This window comes from Euprymna scolopes, chromosome 18 (genome assembly GCF_053919585.1).
Source record: "Euprymna scolopes isolate OS-2025 chromosome 18, ASM5391958v1, whole genome shotgun sequence".
Taxonomy (NCBI): Eukaryota; Metazoa; Mollusca; class Cephalopoda; order Sepiida; family Sepiolidae; genus Euprymna; species Euprymna scolopes.
Window position 1 is genome coordinate 128,628,820 of NC_136499.1, and position 26,045 is coordinate 128,654,864.

The following is a 26,045-nucleotide window of genomic DNA, read 5'->3' on the forward strand; positions in this document are numbered from 1 at the left end:
TGTCAACAAATGAAATGATTACAGCGGATAAATACTGTCAACAAATGAAATGATTACAGCGGACAAGTACTGTCAAAAAATGAAATGATTACAGCGGACAAGTACTGTCAACAAATGAAATGATTACAGCGGACAAGTACTGTCAACAAATGAAATGATTACAGCGGATAAATACTGTCAACAAATGAAATGATTACAGCGGACAAGTACTGTCAACAAATGAAATGATTACAGCGGATAAATACTGTCAACAAATGAAATGATTACAGCGGATAAATACTGTCAACAAATGAAATGATTACAGCGGACAAGTACTGTCAACAAATGAAATGATTACAGCGGACAAGTACTGTCAACAAATGAAATGATTACAGCGGATAAATACTGTCAACAAATGAAATGATTACAGCGGATAAATACTGTCAACAAATGAAATGATTACAGCGGACAAGTACTGTCAACAAATGAAATGATTACAGCGGACAAGTACTGTCAACAAATGAAATGATTACAGCGGACAAGTACTGTCAACAAATGAAATGATTACAGCGGATAAATACTGTCAACAAATGAAATGATTACAGCGGATAAATACTGTCAACAAATGAAATGATTACAGCGGATAAATACTGTCAACAAATGAAATGATTACAGCGGATAAATACTGTCAACAAATGAAATGATTACAGCGGATAAATACTGTCAACAAAGGAAATGATTACAGCGGATAAATACTGTCAACAAATGAAATGATTACAGCGGACAAGTACTGTCAACAAATGAAATGATTACAGCGGACAAGTACTGTCAACAAATGAAATGATTACAGCGGATAAATACTGTCAACAAATGAAATGATTACAGCGGATAAATACTGTCAACAAATGAAATGATTACAGCGGACAAGTACTGTCAACAAATGAAATGATTACAGCGGACAAGTACTGTCAACAAATGAAATGATTACAGCGGACAAGTACTGTCAACAAATGAAATGATTACAGCGGACAAGTACTGTCAACAAATGAAATGATTACAGCGGACAAGTACTGTCAACAAATGAAATGATTACAGCGGATAAATACTGTCAACAAATGAAATGATTACAGCGGATAAATACTGTCAACAAATGAAATGATTACAGCGGATAAATACTGTCAACAAATGAAATGATTACAGCGGATAAATACTGTCAACAAATGAAATGATTACAGCGGATAAATACTGTCAACAAATGAAATGATTACAGCGGACAAGTACTGTCAACAAATGAAATGATTACAGCGAACAAGTACTGTCAACAAATGAAATGATTACAGCGGATAAATACTGTCAACAAATGAAATGATTACAGCGGATAAATACTGTCAACAAATGAAATGATTACAGCGGACAAGTACTGTCAACAAATGAAATGATTACAGCGGACAAGTACTGTCAACAAATGAAATGATTACAGCGGATAAATACTGTCAACAAATGAAATGATTACAGCGGATAAATACTGTCAACAAATGAAATGATTACAGCGGATAAATACTGTCAACAAATGAAATGATTACAGCGGATAAATACTGTCAACAAATGAAATGGTTACAGCGGATAAATACTGTCAACAAATGAAATGATTACAGCGGATAAATACTGTCAACAAATGAAATGATTACAGCGGATAAATACTGTCAACAAATGAAATGATTACAGCGGATAAATACTGTCAACAAATGAAATGATTACAGCGGACAAGTACTGTCAACAAATGAAATGATTACAGCGGACAAGTACTGTCAACAAATGAAATGATTACAGCGGACAAATACTGTCAACAAATGAAATGATTACAGCGGATAAATACTGTCAACAAATGAAATGATTACAGCGGACAAGTACTGTCAAGAAATGAAATGATTACAGCGGACAAATACTGTCAACAAATGAAATGATTACAGCGGACAAATACTGTCAACAAATGAAATGATTACAGCGGACAAGTACTGTCAACAAATGAAATGATTACAGCGGACAAGTACTGTCAACAAATGAAATGATTACAGCGGACAAATACTGTCAACAAATGAAATGATTACAGCGGATAAATACTGTCAACAAATGAAATGATTACAGCGGACAAGTACTGTCAACAAATGAAATGATTACAGCGGACAAGTACTGTCAACAAATGAAATGATTACAGCGGACAAGTACTGTCAACAAATGAAATGATTACAGCGGATAAATACTGTCAACAAATGAAATGATTACAGCGGACAAGTACTGTCAACAAATGAAATGATTACAGCGGACAAGTACTGTCAACAAATGAAATGATTACAGCGGATAAATACTGTCAACAAATGAAATGATTACAGCGGACAAATACTGTCAACAAATGAAATGATTACAGCGGACAAGTACTGTCAACAAATGAAATGATTACAGCGGACAAGTACTGTCAACAAATGAAATGATTACAGCGGACAAGTACTGTCATCAAATGAAATGATTACAGCGGATAAATACTGTCAACAAATGAAATGATTACAGCGGACAAGTACTGTCAACAAATGAAATGATTACAGCGGACAAGTACTGTCAACAAATGAAATGATTACAGCGGACAAGTACTGTCAACAAATGAAATGATTACAGCGGACAAATACTGTCAACAAATGAAATGATTACAGCGGACAAATACTGTCAACAAATGAAATGATTACAGCGGACAAGTACTGTCAACAAATGAAATGATTACAGCGGACAAGTACTGTCAACAAATGAAATGATTACAGCGGACAAGTACTGTCAACAAATGAAATGATTACAGCGGATAAATACTGTCAACAAATGAAATGATTACAGCGGACAAGTACTGTCAACAAATGAAATGATTACAGCGGACAAGTACTGTCAACAAATGAAATGATTACAGCGGACAAGTACTGTCAACAAATGAAATGATTACAGCGGATAAATACTGTCAACAAATGAAATGATTACAGCGGACAAGTACTGTCAACAAATGAAATGATTACAGCGGACAAGTACTGTCAACAAATGAAATGATTACAGCGGACAAATACTGTCAACAAATGAAATGATTACAGCGGACAAATACTGTCAACAAATGAAATGATTACAGCGGACAAGTACTGTCAACAAATGAAATGATTACAGCGGACAAGTACTGTCAACAAATGAAATGATTACAGCGGACAAATACTGTCAACAAATGAAATGATTACAGCGGACAAATACTGTCAACAAATGAAATGATTACAGCGGACAAATACTGTCAACAAATGAAATGATTACAGCGGACAAGTACTGTCAACAAATGAAATGATTACAGCGGACAAGTACTGTCAACAAATGAAATGATTACAGCGGACAAGTACTGTCAACAAATGAAATGATTACAGCGGACAAGTACTGTCAACAAATGAAATGATTACAGCGGACAAATACTGTCAACAAATGAAATGATTACAGCGGACAAGTACTGTCAACAAATGAAATGATTACAGCGGACAAGTACTGTCAACAAATGAAATGATTACAGCGGACAAATACTGTCAACAAATGAAATGATTACAGCGGATAAATACTGTCAACAAATGAAATGATTACAGCGGATAAATACTGTCAACAAATGAAATGATTACAGCGGACAAATACTGTCAACAAATGAAATGATTACAGCGGACAAGTACTGTCAACAAATGAAATGATTACAGCGGACAAGTACTGTCAACAAATGAAATGATTACAGCGGATAAATACTGTCAACAAATGAAATGATTACAGCGGACAAGTACTGTCAACAAATGAAATGATTACAGCGGATAAATACTGTCAACAAATGAAATGATTACAGCGGATAAATACTGTCAACAAATGAAATGATTACAGCGGATAAATACTGTCAACAAATGAAATGCATCAGAAACTTCGACAACAACACCCAGCATTAGTCAACAGAAAAGGCCCAGTTCTCCTCCACAACAATGCCTGATTGTGAGTTGCTAAACCGACCTTGCAGAAATTGAACAAATTGGGCTACGAAACTCTGCCTCATCCACTATACTCTCCAGACCTCACACCTACTGCCTACCACTTTTTCAAGCATCTCAACAACTTTCTGCATGAGAAATACTTCAAAACCCTAAGCGATATCAAAAACGCCTTCAGCGACCGAAAAACGCAAGATTTTTTATATTACACTTGATTTGTATTCGCAAAAGTTGATTTCTGATGGTGCTTTTTTCAATGAATAAATTTTTCTTTGAGCCGGGATATGTTCATCTGAACTTAAATTTAAAGAACTTTCTTGTCAATCTGACGCTAACAAAAAGACCTGACGTTGCCCGGGATTCAATGATGATCAAACGAATGTTTCACACTCCCATATTTTTATTGTCATCGAAATTAGTGAAAATTAAATTGATTCAATTAAATTGATTCAATGCCTGCTCTAGTCGAGGATCCATTGTGGTGCACTGGAAGGAAGCTCCACATGTCTCCGCAGTGAGGGAGTCCGCAATACATTGTAGTTGTTGAATGTTTTTGACTCCTAATGGGGTATATGAGACCAATGATTTCGACGATTGCTTTTATAACCACAAGTCACAATAAGCAACCAATGAAAAAATTTCAAAGTTACTATAAAAATTATCGAATTTTGGATTCAATCAGTTCGCCACCATCTTTATTACTGGCAATTACACTCAGTATTGCACTGCTTCTTCACCGCCATCTTTGTTCAACATAATGTCTCAACAATTAACAGTAGTCTACATTACACTGTAGAGAACCTATTAATTTTATATATTTTTTTAATATATAATGGCTTGAATTAAAGTTTAAAATGCAAAAGTCAAGCATCATGGTTCAATTGTGTTTTAAACAGAAACATTCATTTTAAATGCGCCCCTGTCATATCAAAGAACCTACTGTTGATTTTATATGCCTGACCTTTCTGCTTTTGCAGTGATAATAGCTTGAATTTAAATTTAAAATGCAAACGTCAAGCATTATTGTTCAATTGTTCTTTAAACCGAAACATTCGTTATGCAAATCTTGTGCTTGTAGAATATTTGGTGTTTTTGCTTCGGAAGTCATTGATGTGACTATTTCCGAAAAAAAAACAACTTATAAGCTCTATTTTATCATTACTAAATATCGAGCTTTTTATTTTGCAACAACAGGGAATGTTCTCTTCTCTTCAGTTTCTTTCTCACAGAATTTTAGCTACTACTTAGCCTTCGGGACAAGATCAAAGTGTAGTATCTCTTCCGGCAGATGCTGCACTTCTATTTCTTGTTCTCTTTCGGTGGAGGAGAAATCCTTCACGACTGAGACAATTTTTAATTTTTGTACCTTTTCTCCACGTTAAAAAACGACCCTGGTGTCTAACTCTGTCCCGTGGGGAGGCATAGTAAATAGCTACTCTATCGTTATATATGAAAATCTAATTCTGCTAGTTTCAACCTTCGTCACCAATCCACAACGTTTCGTCCCATAATAAATTCTTTAACCCTTATTTTCAAATGACCTTTGGATAAGCAGTGACCCATTATTACATAAAATTTCTATGCGGATTGATCCGAAATATATGAAATTTGTCTTATATTATTGATGTGATCGTGTCAGTTGTTGATGACGAATGACGAATATATCAAAATGAATTTCAATGAAAAATCTTCCGTAATAAATCATCAACAATAGTTTTTTTTTAAAGAGGAAATCTTTAAAAAAGCAAAGCTTATCAAGATAAGAAAAGCTCAACATTATTAAGAGGAGCAAACAATAAGATTAAATAAAAGATGAGGAAAAAAAAGGAAAAGTTAATGAGAAAATTAAGAAAAAAAAAACTCTTTAGGCCATGGCATTTTTAGGCTAAATGCTTCTCATCAAAAGAGAAGGGCCAAAATTATACAAAATGCAAATCTAGAAAGAACTGGCTTAAAGACATTTAGATATGAAATTAAAATGAAGGAATTCCTTCATTTGAAAATAAACACTTTATTTTGTTTAGTTTTATTGGCTCAGGCAATGCAGAGTAGCCCTGCTAATATTGGTAATAAAACCAAACTTTTTCCGTTTTTTTGTTTTTTAATTAATGCATATTTTAATTGCTTTATTTTGTATCTTTACTTTTTCACCGTCTTTTGGGGGATGATAATTGCTGCTAAATATTTGAAAATAACAAAATAAATAGAAAAATATTTTGTATATTTCACCTTTTGTTAATAATAAATGCTTGACATTTTTTTTAAGCATTTATTAATATAAACACCAAACCGAAAAAGTGATAAAAAAAGCAAATATATAAAAAAAAAAAAAAACTGTCAAAGGCAAGGTAAGTTACTCTAACTTATTTTTAAGTGTTTATTTAAGTTAAAATTGGTGCACTCGAAACTCCGAAGAATTTCTGCAACCTTTTTTTTTTTTTTTACACAGTGGTCACCACTTATCAAGGCCCGGAAGCCACTCAGGGATAAGGGTTATTGCAAGTACATTACGTTAGTGTGGAGATTTGATGAAGTGTTTACTTAAGGGGGCGGTTCATTAGGAATTTGTTTACGTTGGACTTGAAGACATCCAGGTTGTAGTCCGGTGGGAAGCAGGCAGACGAAACAGAGTTCCACAGGCGTGCAGTTCTAAGAAAGAAGCTTTGTTCATGGAATCCGCGTTTTGATTTAGGCACAGATAAGGAGTGGGGGAAAGTTTTCACAGTGGATTCGGCTAGACGGGTGTTTTTCGTGAAAGATTGGCGAGGGGGGACCAGAGATTGGAGTTCAGACGAGCACCTGCCATGGAAATAACGATAAAACAAGGATAGGCTCGCAACGTCTCTTCTGTGGGAGAGAGGTTGCAGGGTAGAGAAAAGGGCATCCCCCACTAAGCCACGAAATCTATTTTGTACTCTGTCAAGGCAGGATAGGCTGTTTTTAGCAGCTCCTGCCCAGATATGGCAACAATATTCCATCCTTGGACGTACTTGGCTTTTATATAGATAGAGAATTGCATCAGTAGTGAGATATCTTCTGGGGCGGTAGAAGGATCTTATTGTTCCAAGTTAACAACTAGGAAGTACTTGTGTTTCAAACTAAAAAAAAAAAAACGCTTTAAAATAAGTAAAAACACTAAAAATGTATCCAAGTAGACAGAAAAGTAACTTATCTTGCCTTTGGTAACATTTGTGCTTGGAAATTCTTTGAATTTTTTTTTTTTTTTTGCATACAAAGATAACGCCATGATGTTCTCTCTTTTGGAGTCACAAGAATTCCTCCAAGAGTCGAAACTAAAAAGAAAAAGCAAAAACGGACGAAATCCATCAAATAAATATCACCCTGGCATTTATTGGTTTGTTTTCGTGACAAACTAGTATAAAATCTGCTTGTGATTCTATAAACTGTTCCAGGGCGCCCCTATTATCACAAAGTACCATTTTTTTTTTCAATAACATATGCATTGTACAGGTTCACCAAAAAAATAAAGAAAAACAAATCTGTTTCGTTTCATTTCGATAAAAATTCGCTGAAACAAAATGGGGAAAAATAAACAAATCTGTTTCGTTTCATTTTTTCTTTTCCGGTGCGATGTTTTGTTGTCTTAATTCAACTTAGTAACAATTTCGGAGCGTCGAATCACACCCCATAGTAAAGAACCAGCCATGGTGGAACCTGTATGTGAGTGCTTGCTCAACCCTTAAAAATACATGTTTTACACCTTTTTAAAAACATTTTTTTCGACGATTATCATATATCTGCAGAAAAAATTTGAAAAAAAAAAAAAAGAAAAAATTAATGACTTTTCAGAAGTGGACCTGTACGAGAGTGCCCACCCCCTGAAAATGTGTGTTTTTCACCTGTTTTGAAACTTTTTTTCGACGATTATCACAGATTACAGACTTAAGTATATTATTAGCAGAAAAAAAAAAAAAAATAAATAAATAATGACTTTTCAGAAGGGGGTTCACTTTCTCGTTATAATGTTCTACTTCATTGCTACCTGACTTACGGTCCATTTCTTTAATGACGTGTCACGTGATTAGAACCATTTCTTAAAAAGCATTTTATTTTTTTTTATTTTTTTCTGATAATATAATTATTAAGCATGTAATCCATGATAATCATCGGGGAGGGGGGTGAGTGAAAAACACGCATTTTTAGAGGATGAACACTCTTGTACAGGTCCGGTATAATATTTATTCATATATTTACGTTAACAATAAAGACGTTAATTAAAGCCGCTCTGCGACACAAGGGGCATAACTCTTCTTAAACTATCAGGACAGGAATTTATTTTAAATTGCAAAAATTACTTTTCTTTAAAATGTAAAAATGTTTCCATATTTATTTATTTAGATGCACCCCCCCCACTCTTACATAAAACTAAATTAAACAAGATATAGCCTACATTACGCATCTCTACCTAACGATTGTTAAGATCGTCCCTTAGGATGAATAGATTAAAAAATAATAATATATAAACTTGAAAGGAGAATTTATTTTTTATAATACAGACAGTTACTGAAGCCGCTAACATGCAAGGGACGTAACTCTTAAAACATTTTAAAAGTAAGCAAAAAAAGTTATCTCCCATTAATCAAAAATATTCCGTGCAATTAAACTAATACTAAAAAAAACAAAAAAAACGATCCTGTTATTTAACTTTATCCCGTGGGGAGGCATTGTAAATAGCAACTACACTAATAATGAAGTTCGGAAGATGAAAAAAAAATCAATTAAAAAAAGAAAAAGAAATAAAATCCCGATATCTGTTTTTTTTTTTTTTGTCAATTTCAACTAAAAGCAATGGTATCTACTTTTTTTTTACACAGGAATCACCACATTATCAAGGCCAAGAGGCCACTCAAGGATAAGGGTTAAAGAGTGTACACTAGAAATTGGACAATATAGTAATCATTAGTAATGAAAATTCAATAAATTTGATAACTTATATGGCTTATCAAGAACTTATTTACGTTAGACTTGAAGACAACCATATTGTAGTCAGCCGGAAAGCAGGAAAACAGAAGACAATTCCACAGGCGTGCAGTTCTAAGTAAGAAGCTTTGTTCATGGAATCTACGTTTAGGTTTAGACACAGATAAAGAGTGGGGGGAATTATTGATAGTGTTTTCAGCTAGACGAGTGTTTCTTGTGAAAGTTTGGCGGGGGGGGGGGAGATCATAGACTGAAGCTCAGCCGAACACCTTCCATGAAAATAACGATACATCAGAGACAAACTCGCAACATCTCTCTGTGAGATAGAGGTTGTAGGGAAGAGAAAAGGACATCTCCTACGAGGCTACGAAGTCTATTTTGAACTCTATCAAGGCAGGACAAGTCCTTTCTAGCAGCTCCTGCCCAGATGTGGCAACAGTATTCCATCCTTGGACGTACCTAGCTCTTATATAGATAGAGAATTGCATCAGCAGTGAGATATCCACCGGATCGATAGAAAGATCCCACCATCCTTCCAGCGGCCTTCGCAACAGATTAATTGGCATGTCAGATTACTGCATTATTTTTTTTTTAATTTGAATTTCTTCATCGGTAAAAGACTTCGTCATTTTTATTTTTGAGAACATGTGACATCATAACAAGGGAAGTACTCATATTTATGATTTTTAATGTAAAAAAAAATTTGTTAACGTATTATTTAGTTAAAAAAATTGTTAACGTATTATTTAGTTAAAAAAATTGTTAACGTAATATTTAGTTAAAAAATTAACGTAATATTTAGTTTAAAAAATTGTTGACGTATTATTTAGTTAAAAAAATTGTTAACGTAAAAAAATTTGTTACCATATTATTTAGTTAAAAAAAGTATTGTATTATTTAGTTAAAAAAATCGTCAACGTGAAAAAATTTGTTAACATATTATTTAGTTAAAAAAATTGTTAACGTAAAAAAAATTTGTTAACGTAAAAAAATTGTTAACGTAAAAACATTGTTAACGTAAAAAAGTTGTTAACATATTATTTAGTTAAAAAAATTGTAAACGAAAAAAACAATTGTTAACGTAAAAAAAAATTGTTAACGTGTTATTTAGTTAAAAAAATTGTTAACGTATTATTTAGTTAAAAAAATTGTTAACGTAGTATTTAGTTAAAAAAAATTGTTAATGTAAAAAATTTGTTAACATATTTTTTAGTTAAAAAAATCGTTAACATATTATTTAGTTAAAAAAATTGTTAACGTATTATTTAGTAAAAAAAATTATTAACGCATAATTAAGTAAAAAAAATTGTTAACGCATAATTTAGTAAAAAAAATTTTTAACATATTATTTAGTAAAAAAAATTGTTAACGTATTATTTAGTAAAAAAATTGTTAACGTATTATTTAGTAAAAAAAATTGTTAACATATAATTTAGTAAAAAAAATTGTTAACGCATAATTTAGTAAAAAAAAATTGTTAACGCATAATTTAGTAAAAAAAAATTGTTAACGCATAATTTAGTAAAAAAAAATTGCTAACGTATTATTTAGTAAAAAAAAATTGTTAACGCATTATTTAGTAAAAAAAAACTTGGCAATACTTATACGCTATTTATCTCCCCATGGAATTCTCTGGCGTTTTTCAGCATAACATTTTATTTCCGCTAATTTTCACCTCAAAAAATGTTTTCTCAAATAATATAATTTTTTTTTTTTTTACCTTTTTTTGTAATTTTTGGATATATTAATTACTGTAACACGACAATTAAGTAAAGATTATTCGTTTCAATTCAAATCAAATTCAATTCAAACTGCAATTCAATATAAGAAATTTCGAATTTTGCTGTTATAGTTTAGTTGCACCAAATATTTTTACATTCATTCTATGAAAAAAAATTATTATTCTATGAAAAAAAAAGAAAGGAAAATCAAAAGCAGAAGAAACTTACCGAACCATTCTGTCCTTGTAACTGCAAACTGTTAGAAGACCGACATTTTGTTGTGCAGGAAATGCAGACATCACTAGTTTGTAACCACTGGATGGGGAAGAGGAGGTGGGAAGAAAAAAGATGATATTCAAGTTAAGAAATAAAAAAAAATAATGCAAAAATATAAAAATAAATATCAAAAAACAATAGGATTGAATACATCTTTCAAAATTACGATATTTGAAAAAAGAAATTTTTGATTTGAACGAATTTTTATAAATCACAATACAATTGCTAATAAATAGTTCCTAGTTTTAGCTCAACTGATGAACTGTGTGATGACTAGACCTATGCCAACAGAATATTCTTGACTCTTGAGTATCCAACACAGTTAATCAATCGAGAACCACATCACTATACATAAAAACATTTAAGATATTAATTGATATATACTCGAGAGTCAAAATAATGAAAATAATATTCCATTGTCATAGCTCTACATTTTTAAATAACATTATCTGAAATCAAATTAGTCACAAAACCTTAACGACCGGTGAAAAATGATAAAAAGAAAAATACTCAAAAAAAGTTTACAGCACCTGGTATTCCCAAGCGGTCACCCATCTAAGTACTTACCAGGCTCTACGTTGCTTAACTTCGGGGATCGGACGAGAACCGGTGTTTTCAACGTGATATGGTCGTAAGCGAAGACGTGCCATAATTTTAACTATTACAATTTCAATATTTATTTACGAAATCTGATAATTTAATGATATTTTGTTTTTTGTTTTTTTATCTAATATTTTACATTAAAATCGAACGCATTTTTATGAGTTTTTCCAAAAATTCAAACGAAATGCTTACAGCACCTGGTATTCCCAAGCAGTCAACCATCTAAGTACTGACCAGGCTCTACGTTGCTTAACTTCGGGGATCGGACGAGAACCGGTGTTTTCAACGTGATATGGCCGTAAGCGAAGACCTGCGATAATTTTAACTATTACAATTTCAATATTTATTTACGAAATCCGATAATGTAATGATATTTTGTTTTTTGTTTTTTTATCAAATATTTTAGACCTATGCCAACAGAATATTCTTGACTCTTGAGTATCCAACACAGTTAATCAATCGAGAACCACATCACTATACATAAAAACATTTAAGATATTAATTGATATATACTCGAGAGTCAAAATAATGAAAATAATATTCTACTGTCATAGCTCTACTAGTAAATAACATTATCTGAAATCAAATTAGTCACAAAACCTTAACGACCGGTGAAAAATGATAAAAAGAAAAATACTCAAAAAAAGTTTACAGCACCTGGTATTCCCAAGCGGTCACCCATCTAAGTACTGACCAGGCTCTACGTTGCTTAAGTTCAGCAATCAGATGAGAATGGGTGTGGTCAATGTGATATGGTTTCTGATTTTAATCGAGATATCTCTTAAAGCACAGTAGATTTCATCAAGCTCAACTACTTTGGCGATATTAGCAGATTTTTACCATAATTTTTATTATCTTTATATATATAAGGCAAAACGCGTACAAGAGTGTTGGGGGGGGAGGGTAGTATTGCTTTGCAGTGTTTATCTTCCGTTTTCCTGCTTTCCTGCTGTCTATAATATGGTCGTCTTCAAGTCCAACGTGAACAAGTTTCTGATGAGCCGTTCCACTTAAGTTAACAAATTTACCGAACTTCCATTACTATCGATTACTATATTGTCCTTTTGACTACTCTACACTCTTTAACCCTTATCCTTGAGTGGCCTATCGGCCTTGATAAGTGGTGACGCCTATGTAAAAAAAAAAAAAAAATATATAACCCCCCCCAGATAATAATATCTAGGATTCGCGAATGTGCATCGCGTCTAGATTTATTTACAGCGACTTTTACACACTTCGTACCATTTCAGCTTCTCACGAGTTGATTGATGTGAAACTAATGGGCCGGGAACGTCCAGAAAGCGATAAATGTTTGGTCAATGTTGGTTTTCACCGTCATATCAGACAATTGCTTTCATTTGGACACACTCCCCTATTAAAGGGGAGCCGGTTTTCCCCAACATGTTGGGGGAAGCAAAACCAGACAAAGTTGGGTAAAAGGTAAAAAAACAAATCCAAAAGAACTACCCCGCAGTTAAAATTAAGTGTGGAGATATTAAGTTCGCCGCGCACCTGTCATTTGTGTGTTTCATTCTCTGTGGCGTGATGTTTGACCTCATTAAACACGCACCTTTTGTCACATCACTTTTTAATGATTTTATTTCACACATTTTCACTTCTCTGCCATCGTAGTGTGGCGTAAGTCCTCAGCCTATTAACCTCAAGCGTTCGAGTCTACCTACCAAAACTTTCTTTTTTCTTTCACACATTCAAACACCCGAGCAACGCCGGGTGCCCCCGCCAGTTATATAATAAAGGAGACCTGTCTGTGTGTTTGTATGTCTACTAAAAACTTCTGTCAGCCGCATCTGACTGGATCGAAACCGGTACATCTGAAAGTGTAATGCCTCGGATGAATAATATGTGAAAATTTGAAAAAAAGATTAATTCTCGGTGGTGGTTAACTGCACCATTTTTTAAAAGGAGGAGGGTCAGTTTGCTATTTTTTTCTGATGAGTTAAGGGCAATAAAGATTCACTGATTGGTATAATAATTAAGTGATTGATTTTATGCTACAAAACAGATATTGTCAAGAACTGAATTAAAGGAATAAATTGTAAGATGGTCAACCTTATGAAATTTGGAATATTGACTTTTTCATTTATTCATTATATATCTTATTCCTTCCTTAGTTTGTCCAAATGTTTAGGTTTGAGGCCAAATACAATTTTTGAAGACCAAACTGCTACAAAAAAAAGAGGTGGGGTGGCGGCAAATTTACAAAATTTGTCTTTAAAAGGGCCAATTTGGCAACCCTGGATAAGATGAGTGACCTCCCTTTGATCTAGACTCGTTTTCTAATATCATTATTATAATATGTGACCATTGTTATGATAAAAGATCTCAGAGTAATTTCGACACACAATGTTTCCTCACTGAAGAAAGAAATCAGTGAAACATTATGTGAAAACAAAAAGGAAACATTCAAAAGAAACAGGGCAAAAAAGAACATTGTCTGCCAAAATGTGCTGGATTGAAGGAGTAAATTAAAGATTGTCTTTTACAATATGATTTTATTCGTATTGAACTATGTAGCACAATATTAAAAAACAAGTATATTACTAATGTTACCAAAAGCAGGATAAGTTACTCTTCTATTTACCAGGATAAGTTTTTCTTTGTGTTTTAACTTATTTTAAAGTGTTTTTATTTATTTTTTTTTTACTTAAAAATAAAAACGGTGTAAAATCTGTTGAGTTAGAAGGAAAAACAAAATAGTGGTCTCACTCACGCCATAGTCGAGCCTCAATAATTACTCAAAAATCAAAAATTAAACAAAATACTGGTAGAATATATTTTTTGCACATGGCAAAATTTTGTTTAATTTTCGATTTTTGAGCGATTATTGAGGTGCAACTATGATTTGTTTCATTCTCACTCAACAGGCTTTTACACTACTATTATTTAAAAAACAAAAACATTTGGGATATTTAAATCATTCGTTGACATCTATGCTGATGACACAACCATCTACGGCAACACATCAAAGGCTGTAAATGACAAAGTTCTCTCTGATTCTCTCTCCTCTGATATCGAGCGTGTGGTTCAGTGGGAGAAGACGTGGCTGGTTATCTTTAATGCATCAAAAACCAAACTCCTATCTTTACATCATCAACGTTCTGATCCCCATCTGGCATCAATTGAAATGAATGGCTCTCGTCTAGGAGAAGCCCCATGTTTTGACAAGCTTCTGGGCTTGACCTTTACTCCTGATCTGAAATGGAACACGTACATCAAGTCTGTTGCATGGTGGGATCCTTCTACCGCTCCAGAAGATACCTCACTACTGATGCAATTTTCTATCTATATAAAAGCCAGGTACGCCCAAGGATGGAATACTGCTGCCATATCTGGGCAGGAGCTGCTAAAAACAGCCTATCCTGCCTTGACAGAGTACAAAATAGACTTTGTGACTAGGTTCAACGTTGCTTCACTTTGGTGATCTGATGAGCATTGGTATGTCGACGTGATTGTGCCAAACTGGTGAAGATATGAACAAGGTTAAATTCAAACACAATAAGATACAATCTCAAAATAAAGAGTCAGAAATTCAAAAAGAAAGAAAGAAAGAAGAAAGAAAAAAAGAAAGAAAAAGGAAAAAAAAAAGAAAAAGAAAGGAAAAAAAGGAAAAAAAATAGGTTAACGTGTCATACAGAAATCAATTATCGATTAAGGAATAAATCATCTTACCAGTCACGTAAAGCTCTTCCTAAGTAGAAGTCTTCCGCAAGATACCTGCCATACCAGGCTAAACCATTGGCTTCATCGAGTGCTGCCTTCTTAACCAGATAAGACATGCCCACAAAACAATTAAAACCCAGCATATTGAGAGCGAGAAAATACCGGGGCACAACGCATCCAAAATAAACCTGCAGGGAAATAAAAGAATAAAAAATTTCAATTTATATATATATATATAGAGAGAGAGAGAGAGAAATGAAAAGGAACAAACCGAGTTATGTGTTCATTAACGTTTCGTCTTTATTTCGAGACTTCCTCTGGATAAATGAGATTAAGAAACAAAAAATAGCAGTACAAAATATTTGAAAATGTTTCACGTGCAAAGTGTGATGCAGTTCTATTTCAGAAAAACGGAAAAAAGATGTTGGAAATTCAAAAAGGAGAGGGGGGGGACTGGCGCTGTTAAAGAGAGGGAAATTTTAGTAACATCATATAGTCGTTAATGTAATTTTAAAAAATATGAATGCAGTTAATATTCTTACTGGAAATATTGAAATTTGAATGATGATGAGCATTGGTGTGGTCTCGAAATAAAGACGAAACGTTGATGAACACATAATACGGTTTGTTCCTTTTTATTTCTCTATTTTTTCGGAATACTATTTCCATTATTTTCATCATATATATATATATATATATATATATATATATATATATATATCTAATTAAAATTTTTAATAAAATTATGTGTAATTACAAAAAATTCGTTTGCCAAAGGAATACAAATAATTATTAAAGTTTTTTTCCTTAACCCATGGATTTTCAATGAATGGCTTATCTCACCAGAGAAAATGTTTTTAGCAAATTAGATATGTGTAATTATCGATTTGGATTATTAGCACATAGATTGAAAATTAAAATTGACGTAATTTTCAGTTTATTTGCTAATAAGCAAAATTCATAATTACCCGTATCTATTGGAAGGCCGGAGGGCAAAACGGCCGAAACGTTGTGACAATAACAACCAAGATAAGGAAGTCAGTCCGACAATCTCAATCAATGAAAACACCTTATCTAAAAAATACAGACAATTAATACCCGTATCTATTTTGCTAAAAACATTTCCTTTGATGAGATAAGCCACTGATTGAAAATCTATGGATTAAGGAAAAAAACTTTAATAATTATTTGCATTCTTTTGTAAACAATAAATTTTGTTGTAATTCTACATAATTTAACTCTGAATTTCCATATATATATATATATATATATATATATATTAGCACAGAGAGAACATTACATGGTCAATTCTGAAATTGCTTTAATCATACATTTAAAAATGCTATTTTTTCTTTAAAAAAAACAAAAACAAAATCAAAATTTATAAAAAAATTTTCTTTTTAAAAAAAAAAATGAAAAACAAAAACTCAAATTTTTGAGTGATACAATATCTGTAAATCTAAAAAAAAACAAAAAAAAACAAACACTTTTTTTAAGGATACAATATTTTTAAATCTGCATAAATTATGAAAAAAAAAAAAAAAAAAATCGCCAATATTTAAGTTGTCGCTTACTTTTTCAATGGCGGCTGCAAATCCAATATGGTCAGTTGTAAAAGGCATCTGATGAACGAGACCAACGTTGGGTTTCATGATTTTGCCAACCATATCGTATAAAATATCAGAGTTGGCTGAAAAGGAAAACACAAAAATGGCTTTTAACGCAGAAATTCTTACGAGTGAAACATTGAAAATTCCAAATTCAAATGCGAGCAGGTGGAGCTCATTAGCCATATTACTTTACGGGAATCAACATTGAAAGAAAATCGGAATGGAGCCTCAAGTTAAGTTATTTAAACCAAACTCTGGCAAATTTATGGCAATTTTTACACTTGGAACAATCTGCCATTGGATCTGGAATTTTCTAAGTTTAATGATTTTTAATCAAGTTCATCTTTTTTTAAGAAATAGCAATTGAGGGGACAAAAAGAAGAGGAAAATAATTTTTGTTTTATTGATATGATCTTGGGAAAGGGATATATATGTAAATAAATGCGTATACCATGATGTTGTAGTCATTAGATCACTATGGAGGGACGTCTCCACATTTAAAACATAAATAAAATAAATAAATAAATGTTTAAATTTTGACAATATTTTTCACGGTTAAAGTTGACTGTGTGGGTTTGTTCTTTGCTAATGGAGTCAGACATGACTTCATGTAAGGGTCGAATCTCCCGATTGGCAGTAATCGTGACACCCTGCACTGATGATTCTTGAAAGGATGAAACACTAGTGTCAGTAGATATTTAAAAATTATTATAGTAACAATTATACATATATATATATATATATATATATATATATATATATATATATATATATATACACATACATGTAGCAAAAATGGTAATTAGTAAAAACCTGAAAAAAGTGCTCAATACTATTGCAGAACAAATATATATTTTTTTTATTTTATTACCATTATTCGCCAGACAACAGAAGTGGTTACTATGATTTGGAAAAACGATATTCTATATCGATAAAACGGTAATAAAATAAATATATATATATATATATCGTTTGAAGTAGGTGAGTGGTCTTGCTTCAGTTCGAGTAATAAATCTGGTTTGTCGAAGTATTGATGAATATCATAGCTGAAGTGTGTGTTCTTAATGTGATGCTCGCATACCTTTTCACGCTTTTCCCTAATGTCTCTACCAGCTGGTATTTATGGCTTAATCAACCAATGACAATATTGCAGGAGGAAAAACCCGGATGTACTTCACATTTATGACATGATTAATAAATGATCAAAATTTTAAAGAAAATTCATATCATTTTGATTATTCGGCAAAACTGTTTTCATCTTGAGTTTCATTCTCACAACGTTTTGGCCAATGCAGTGTTCGACCTTCTTTGCATGCGTTTTGTTTAACTCAAGAATTTGCATGTAATTTTCAGTGAAAACTTTATGTAATTCACAAGGGTAACACCATTACTAGGTGGAAGTCTTAAAAATGCGCAATTGTACTTTTACTAACACCTGCACTTGAATATTCAACCTCGAGAAGAATGTAACTCACAACTGAATTTTACTTTACACTTTATCAATTATGCCACAGAATTTTGGAAGCGTTAAACCTATTCTTGTTTGTTAAATTCTAAATTAGGTTTGCTTAGTATGTAATCACTGTTTCATCCCATAAAAGGTAAGTGGTTTCCCTGCAAATGAGATCAGCCATACCTGACTGAGAATTGAACTTTCAACCTTCAGAAGAAGGTCACTTTTACAAATGATTTTTCCAAATACTCTAATTACTGCATCACGGGTCCTTGCGGACAATTCTAGTATGAATTTTAAGATCCTTAAACCTATTTTTATTTCTAGTTTTAAATATCACTATTTATTACTAGTTATTATTACTGTCTCTCTCTCACTATATATATATATATATATATATATATATATATATATATATATATATATCATAATTTAGTAATTTAAATTTTATGATGTGAAACAGTTAAATTTTAAATCTAGAATGTTTATTAAATGCAAGACAATACATTTCAATAAGTATATCTCCTTAACCTAGAGGTTTTTCGATGTCTACGTATCTCCTCAGAGTAAAAAATTATTAGCAAATATTATAAATGCTTCATACCCACTTTGCTAAATGTAATAAACATAGAAAATCGTTATTAAAAGTTTGTAAAGTTTTTGAAGCATAGACTAAGGGAAATTAGATATTGGTTCAGAATGAAAAGGATATTGAACTTCATATCCAAATTGAATGCTAAATCCTGAAGTGAGAGTTTTTTGAGGATCCAATGTGTATCGTAAATCTTTCAAGGCACAAGGTAACAATCTGAAGTAGGCATGATCCCTTGGTATCTCCTTATATATATATATGTATATATATATATATATATATATATATATATCATTGTTTACTTATATATATATATATATATATATATACAGTAATATATATATATATATATATATATATATATATACAGTAATAAGTAAACAATGATATAATATGATTTTATAGTTATGTCTTGGAAGTAGAGTGAAAAGCACATCTTATTTTTCTTTTATTAATATTATTTTTTTTCCTTGTACACATGTTTGTGAATTATTCCATGGATTTCTGCCTTTGGATTATTATGGACCATCTTCTTCCAAATATGGGATGTCTTTGGATTTTACTTGTACAAATGGAAATTCTTTTAACTTTCTTGAAGTTTTACATTTGGATTTTACCGTCACTGGATTTTTTATCTTCCACCAGACTATCCATTCGTGTGTAATCACCTTTTTCTTTACCATATTCCCTCGGCTTAACTTATTTTGTTTTCAAGTAAGATCTTTGACTTACTTGTTGTTTCATCAAATACTTCTGCATGCAAAATCCAATCCCGCAGTTTGCTAATTCCTACCCTCTGATGAGAAGGAGAGTATTTCTTCGAAACTCCGCGGATTAAGGACTATCCACTTATCTAGTGTTTCCTTTTCAGATTAAATATGTTTTTAACTCATTTCAAAGTGTTTTTTTTAACATATTTTATTAACTGTTTGCTCATATATATATATATATATATATATATATATATATATATATATATATATATATTATCTATTCTTTATAATTAACGGTCCCAATATCATGTTAAATTGTATACTAGGTCTACTTAGTAATTAGTTTATTCGCTAGCATATGTTTCATGCATCCAAACTGTGGTGAGTTTTCAGATGGTGTCCTTTGATGTCTAATCCAGATTTCTTGTCATTGTTTCTGGGTTTTAATTTTGATGAAGAGTTTCTCGTAAACTGTCCATCTTCTCTTGATATTCTGTTATTACATATTGCTTTTGCCTGGTGTTGTAGGCAACAGATGAATCGTTTCTTGATATTATATTAAAACATCTGAAGAAGGCCGGAGGTTTCATCAACCAAAAGCATTGTGCAAATAACACTAAAGATGAGAACAGTAATGTGAATAATACAAATTATCAATCCTCATCTCAAAAATTCATAAACAAATTTTTTTTTCTAAAATTTTATAGGCATGCATAATAGAAATAACATTACAACAACTTTTCTGTAGAGATAAGGAATTATGGGAACGTTTGGCAGAAAGAGGCGACCACAAAATTATGCAAAAGGACAATACTGCACGGGGGGGGGGGGGCAGAGTTATAGTAAGTATAGGGGAGAACTAAGTAGTTACGAGAAGTTTTGACAGAAACACAGAGAAGTTGCAGGTATGTTGGTGATGGGGCACAGAGAGAGTTGGCAGAAGCTATGTACTCTAAGAGGCCCCTCATCGATGGGCCATGAGAAAGGGGCATAGGAATGAAAAAATAGTTATTCAACTCACCTTTAATGCGACTCGTGCTGATCCAAATAAATTTATATTTCGCAGCCTCGTATGCTGGCGCCATATTATGTACTAGCGGATTGATTATACCATTCTTACCACCTGGAATTAAAAAAAAAAATTTGATTAAACGATTCTTACCACCAGGAATTTTAAAAAAAATTCCATGGAATATTGTTAATAGAGTTGTGGAATCTATGGCATATCAACACTTTTGGATATTAATACTGAAATACAATTACGGAAACAAATAATGTAAACATTCCATTGAACACAAGTTGCCATTTTAAAATGTTTTTATTGTCTCAAAGTTATATTGTACATGAATTTGACAATTAAAAAAAAAATACTGAAAGTATTTTGCCCCAACATCAAAACAGTAATTCTATGAAATGTTAATTCTATGAAATGTTAATTCTATGAAATGTTAATTCTATGAAATGTTAATTCTATGAAATTTTAATTCTATGAAATGTTAATTCTATGAAATTTTCATTCTATGAAATGTTAATTCTATGAAATGTTAATTCTATGAAATGTTAATTCTATGAAATGTTAATTCTATGAAATGTTAATTCTATGAAATTTTAATTCTATGAAATGTTAATTCTATGAAATGTTAATTATATGAAATTTTAATTCTATGAAATGTTAATTCTATGAAATGTTAATTCTATGAAATGTTAATTCTATGAAATTTTAATTCTATGAAATTTTAATTCTATGAAATGTTAATTCTATGAAATGTTAATTCTATGAAATGTTAATTATATGAAATGTTAATTATATGAAATTTTACTTTGATATAAAATTGAAGGAGGTTGTCATTAGGGTTGTGGTTACGGTTATCGTTAGGCTTATTGTTGGAGATTCTGATGAGGTCTGAGCTTCAAATTTTACATAAATAAAAATTGAAAATTTTTATTTATTTTACTAACAAAATCATCTTTTTGTGAAATCAATAAAAATTGGAAAATGAAGATGATCTGAAATTGAATAACTTAAAAAAAATTCAAAAGAAAATACTAAAAAAAACAAAACAAAAAAAAACTTACATTTTGGAAAAGATGTCACTTTAGTTCACCCAACACATTTTTGACTTCTGGGTTTATTTTATAATCTAAAACCAAACTTCTGTCTTTACATCATCAACGCTCTGATCCCCATCTGGCATCAACTGAAATGAATGGCTCTCATCTTTTCAACTTGAAGCCTCCGATCATATCTCCATCGATCGATCGATGCCTTCATTCAGTCTCGAAAGACAAAGGATACCCCATAGGGGCAGTAGCGAGTGTAATTGTGAGGCAAGGGTTGCACAATCGCCAACCACACCTCTCCTGAATCGGCACTGTTTGAGTCCAGTGGCAAGGGGAAGTTCGGAATGACTGGAAACAATGGCGAGATAAGCGGAGAGCATATACAGCATCTGAAAGTCCCAAATAGTCACCCATTTAGTACTGACCAGATTTAACGTTGCTTAACTTCGGTGATCCAGCAGGAACCGATGTGTCAACGTGATTATGCTGTGTCTATACAAATGGTCGGGTTTCAATCCTGGCTTGAGGTAGTTGCCTGTCTAGCCGCACTGATGAGCTGTGAAACAGCGAAACAGTACTGTATGTGGATGACTATAATGCTCCTCACCTTGAGTTGAGCATATTGAGAAGTGAAACACGAATTACCATTAGCATATAAGCGACGCTCTTTGTGTAAACAAATCGAGCGGAGGTATTTCGGACGATATCAAAACATCGTTAAACTCACTACTCGTTCAAGCAGCCGCCAATAGCGTAATGGTTAGGAGCCTTGACTGCCGTACAAACGGTCGGGTTTCAATCCTGGCTTGAGGTAGTTGCCTGTCTAGCCGCACTGATGAGCTGTGAAACAGCGAAACAGTACTGAATGTGGATGACTATATATATATATATATATATATATATATATATATATATATCTTATTTATAGTATTCCGAAATTTACTGGGTTTATATAATCGAAAATTCAGTAATCGTTCATATACCAATAAATTTTAAGTCAAAAAGAGATGACTTGAACTGTAAGCTACAAAATTATCATATTTCATAATTGAACATTCATATATTGTTTTAACAAAAACCAAGACTTCAAAGAATGGGTTGATAGCAACAAATAGTGTATTTCATTGTTAATTACAATTGTTTTAAGACTATTCGGACAAATTCAAACCCTATGTCGTTTGAAAATTTTCACAGTAACAGCCTTTCGTCAGATGGGTTAGTTCCCAATCTCGTGTAAATCTCGTTTTTTTTTTTTTAAAACGAGATTTACACGAGATTTGTAATATATGTGTATGTTTCCACTTCTGCTTATATACAGCCTAGCCCAGGCAACTCCGGGCCACCAGGCTAGACTAAAGTGAAGTGGAAACATACACATATATTACAAATCTCGTGTAAATCTTGTTTTTTTTAAAAAACAAGATTTTCTTCAGATTGGGAACTAAAACTGTCCCCTTTTTCAGGTTTGAAACAGACGATACCAATGGCTTATCTTATTTAAACTTCTGAATATATATATATATATGGGAGATATGATCGGAGGCTAAAAGAAAAATTAAAATTTAAAAAGGCTCCAGACCTTTTCAAATTTTGAGGAGAGAAAATATGTGATGACTGGCAATAAGCAAAAACTAAAGTTCTTATGGGTTTAAATTAATTTCAAAAATTAAGTTTTTGTTAAAAGAAGGGGAAGGGAGGGAAAAGTTTTTTAACAGCAACTTGATTTTTGTAATTAATTTAAACCCATAAAAACTTTAATTTTTGCTTAGTACCAGTCATAGCATTTTTTTCTCTCCTCAAAATTTGAAAAGGTCTGAACCTTTTTAATTTTTGTATTCTAATTTTTCTTGCCTGATGAAATCAGATATGATTCAAATGGTCTGCCCATCGTAGCAAGATATGAATATTTACATAAAGAATAATATATATATTTATTTATTTTGTTCTCTCTCTCTCTCTATATATATATATATATATATATATATATATATATATAAAGTTAAAACATACTTCTTCCTAAGATTAAGGGCGGTGGTGTTTGATCAACACTGCTGGGGAGCCATGATGTAATATACTGTTTTGTTTTTAAATCCCCGAAACAGTGTTTCATGGTAAACAACTGATGATCCCTTGAAAAATAAATTATTGGTATTATAGTAAATTCGAGAGCGAGTTGATGCAGTGATTGCAGGTGATTAAATGACTTACTGACTAGATGGTTTTCTAACGAATGATAAAAAATATATTTTTGTATAGTTTTAAAGGTTAAAAACTTCAAAGACTATATATATATATATATATATATGGTAGGATAATAGACAAGACAAAGCCATCTACTGGTATACATAGATTGATTTGTAGATGTAAAAAGAAAAAAAAACATAAATTAGGGGATTGCTCTTTATATCAAGGTATTTCAAAGCCTAATGCTTCTCATCAAAAGAAGGGCTGGGATGGAGGCTAGGTTGCAAACATTTAAATGCGATATCTAGCTAAGTGTATAATTGGGGGATATTAAGGTATCTAGTATATGGTGTTTCTAGTGATGGACGAGAGGTATGCTGGGTATCTGAGTGGGGGTGGGGGGCGTTGATCTAATGAAGTAGCTTTATCTTTTTCATGATCCTATTCTCATATTTAAGCTTCACACATCTTGATACTCCTTTAACCCCTTTCAATATTGTTGCAATATTTTGGACTTGTAATGGGGTATGATCCCACACAGTCGGACGATTCTATTTATAAACGATGCTGCTAAGAACTGACGAATCGAATTAATTCACATTCTGCACACATAGTTATTAAACTTACTGTATGTATATATATATATATATATATATATATATATATATATATATATATATGTGTGTACTAGCAAAAGTACCCGTCGTTGACTGGGTTCAAAAACAGCCTACAGAAAATGGACTCTGATTTATGAAAGTATGATAGGTTATGAAAAGGAAGGGTTGTAAAGAGACAGCTTCGAATTTGGGGGTATCAAAACCAAAGCAAAATATGATGAAAGTAAAAATAAAATAGATAAACCCCATAATTTATTATACCATACCTGTTCACACTGAAACACTTATCACAATATTCTGCGGATCTATATTAAAAAACCTTGTTAAACTTTGTGACATATTTCCATTCTATGGAGGTCAGGCGCGAACGAACACCCCAATTTTATTATACCATCCCTATTTAAGTTAAACCACACTTATCAAAGTATTATGTACATCTATATCAAAATCACTTGTAAACATCTTTTTTAATTTTTTATTTCCATACACATACGCAGACCCCACAATTTTAATGAATCATCATTATGCCAGATAAAACATATCCATTCTTGTGTCTCGATACATCTTCTATCATTATATGTGATCAGTTTTCTATAATAGTCAACCATATAGGAGCCTATTCGTGACCAGACACACATAGACGTTCAGCTTTATATTATATATATATATATATATATATATATATATATACACACACTGGTAGCCAAATTGAATATTGAAATGCTCATATCTTTAGTTCTATAGGACGAAACTACATGAAAATTTGCAGGCTTTTTGAAGATTATAATACTATTCTATGGTTTAAATTTTATGACAATTTGTAAAAAAGAACCTATATTTTCAAAACAATAAAACATGCCTATATTTGTAAATATAGTCTCATAGCAAGTCAGCTTCAGTTTTGCTGCTTCGGTTGTCTCCCCTGTGGCTTTGCCAGGCCACTAATCTATATATATCTTCCATATATATAAAAGCGAAAATGTTTGTGTGTGTGTGTGTGTGTGTGTTTGTATGTCTCACAAAAACTTTTAACACGGGCCACGGATTTTTGCCACATATCATTTTAAAGCTCGAACCTTCGCCCGACAAATATCGAAAAATTGGCCAAAAACATTAATTCCTTCACCCTAAAATCATCAGTTTTGTACAGGGAAGGGTGCCGAAAAAATCGTTCCTTCATTTTCTCTGCTCCTGCTACTACGACAATGACGTCAAGTGTTTTTAAAGGTTTAATTTTATCTGCTATTAAGTGTATGTCTCTTTCGCAAAGGGGTAACGTGTCGGGCATTTTTTTCCGCCTTAGCCTCGATGCTTCAGATTCGAGCCTGTCTTTCTACCTAAACTTTTTTTCCTTTTTTTTCTTTGTTCGCTGTTTTGCTTTTTGGTTTTTCCAATTTTTTTTTAACATCGTGTTTTTTTATGATATTAAAACAGGGTCACCCTCTCTTACATACCCCCCACCCCAAACACCTGGGCAACGCCGGGTATCCCCGCTAGTATATATATAAAAGACAGAACGCGTACAAGAGTTTTTTTTATGTCCAAGAAAGCCTTTTTTCGCTGGGGTTCTCGGGGGGGGGGTG

At 32.2% G+C, this 26,045-nt stretch overlaps 1 protein-coding gene, 1 long non-coding RNA gene and 2 other non-coding genes across 13 annotated transcripts in view; 1 reads left to right on the plus strand and 3 right to left on the minus strand.

Moving 5' to 3' along the window:
• LOC145297820 (uncharacterized) overlaps positions 1-26,045 on the plus strand; it is a 237,296-nt gene that overhangs the window by 117,007 nt on the left and 94,244 nt on the right. The window lies entirely within an intron of this gene.
• Positions 1-26,045, minus strand: part of LOC145297819 (ceramide glucosyltransferase-like) — a 393,652-nt gene that overhangs the window by 30,905 nt on the left and 336,702 nt on the right. For 5 of the 10 annotated variants that reach the window (XM_080144135.1, XM_080144131.1, XM_080144134.1 and 2 more), the window contains 4 exons: positions 20,622-20,723; positions 16,807-16,922; positions 15,242-15,420; positions 10,901-10,987 (listed from right to left, as the gene is read on the minus strand). In XM_080144135.1, the coding sequence (XP_080000261.1) occupies positions 10,901-10,987; positions 15,242-15,420; positions 16,807-16,922; positions 20,622-20,723 (484 nt within the window). Of the gene's footprint in view, positions 1-6,993; positions 7,304-7,589; positions 7,769-10,900; positions 10,988-15,241; positions 15,421-16,806; positions 16,923-20,621; positions 20,724-26,045 lie in introns of those variants that run through there. The other 5 variants (XM_080144138.1, XM_080144137.1, XM_080144139.1 and 2 more) reach the window with 4 other exon arrangements.
• On the minus strand, positions 11,467-11,585 carry LOC145300442 (5S ribosomal RNA). Its single transcript, XR_013872663.1, has one exon. It is a non-coding gene; the product is annotated as a 5S ribosomal RNA (ribosomal RNA).
• On the minus strand, positions 11,737-11,855 carry LOC145300643 (5S ribosomal RNA). Its single transcript, XR_013872857.1, has one exon. It is a non-coding gene; the product is annotated as a 5S ribosomal RNA (ribosomal RNA).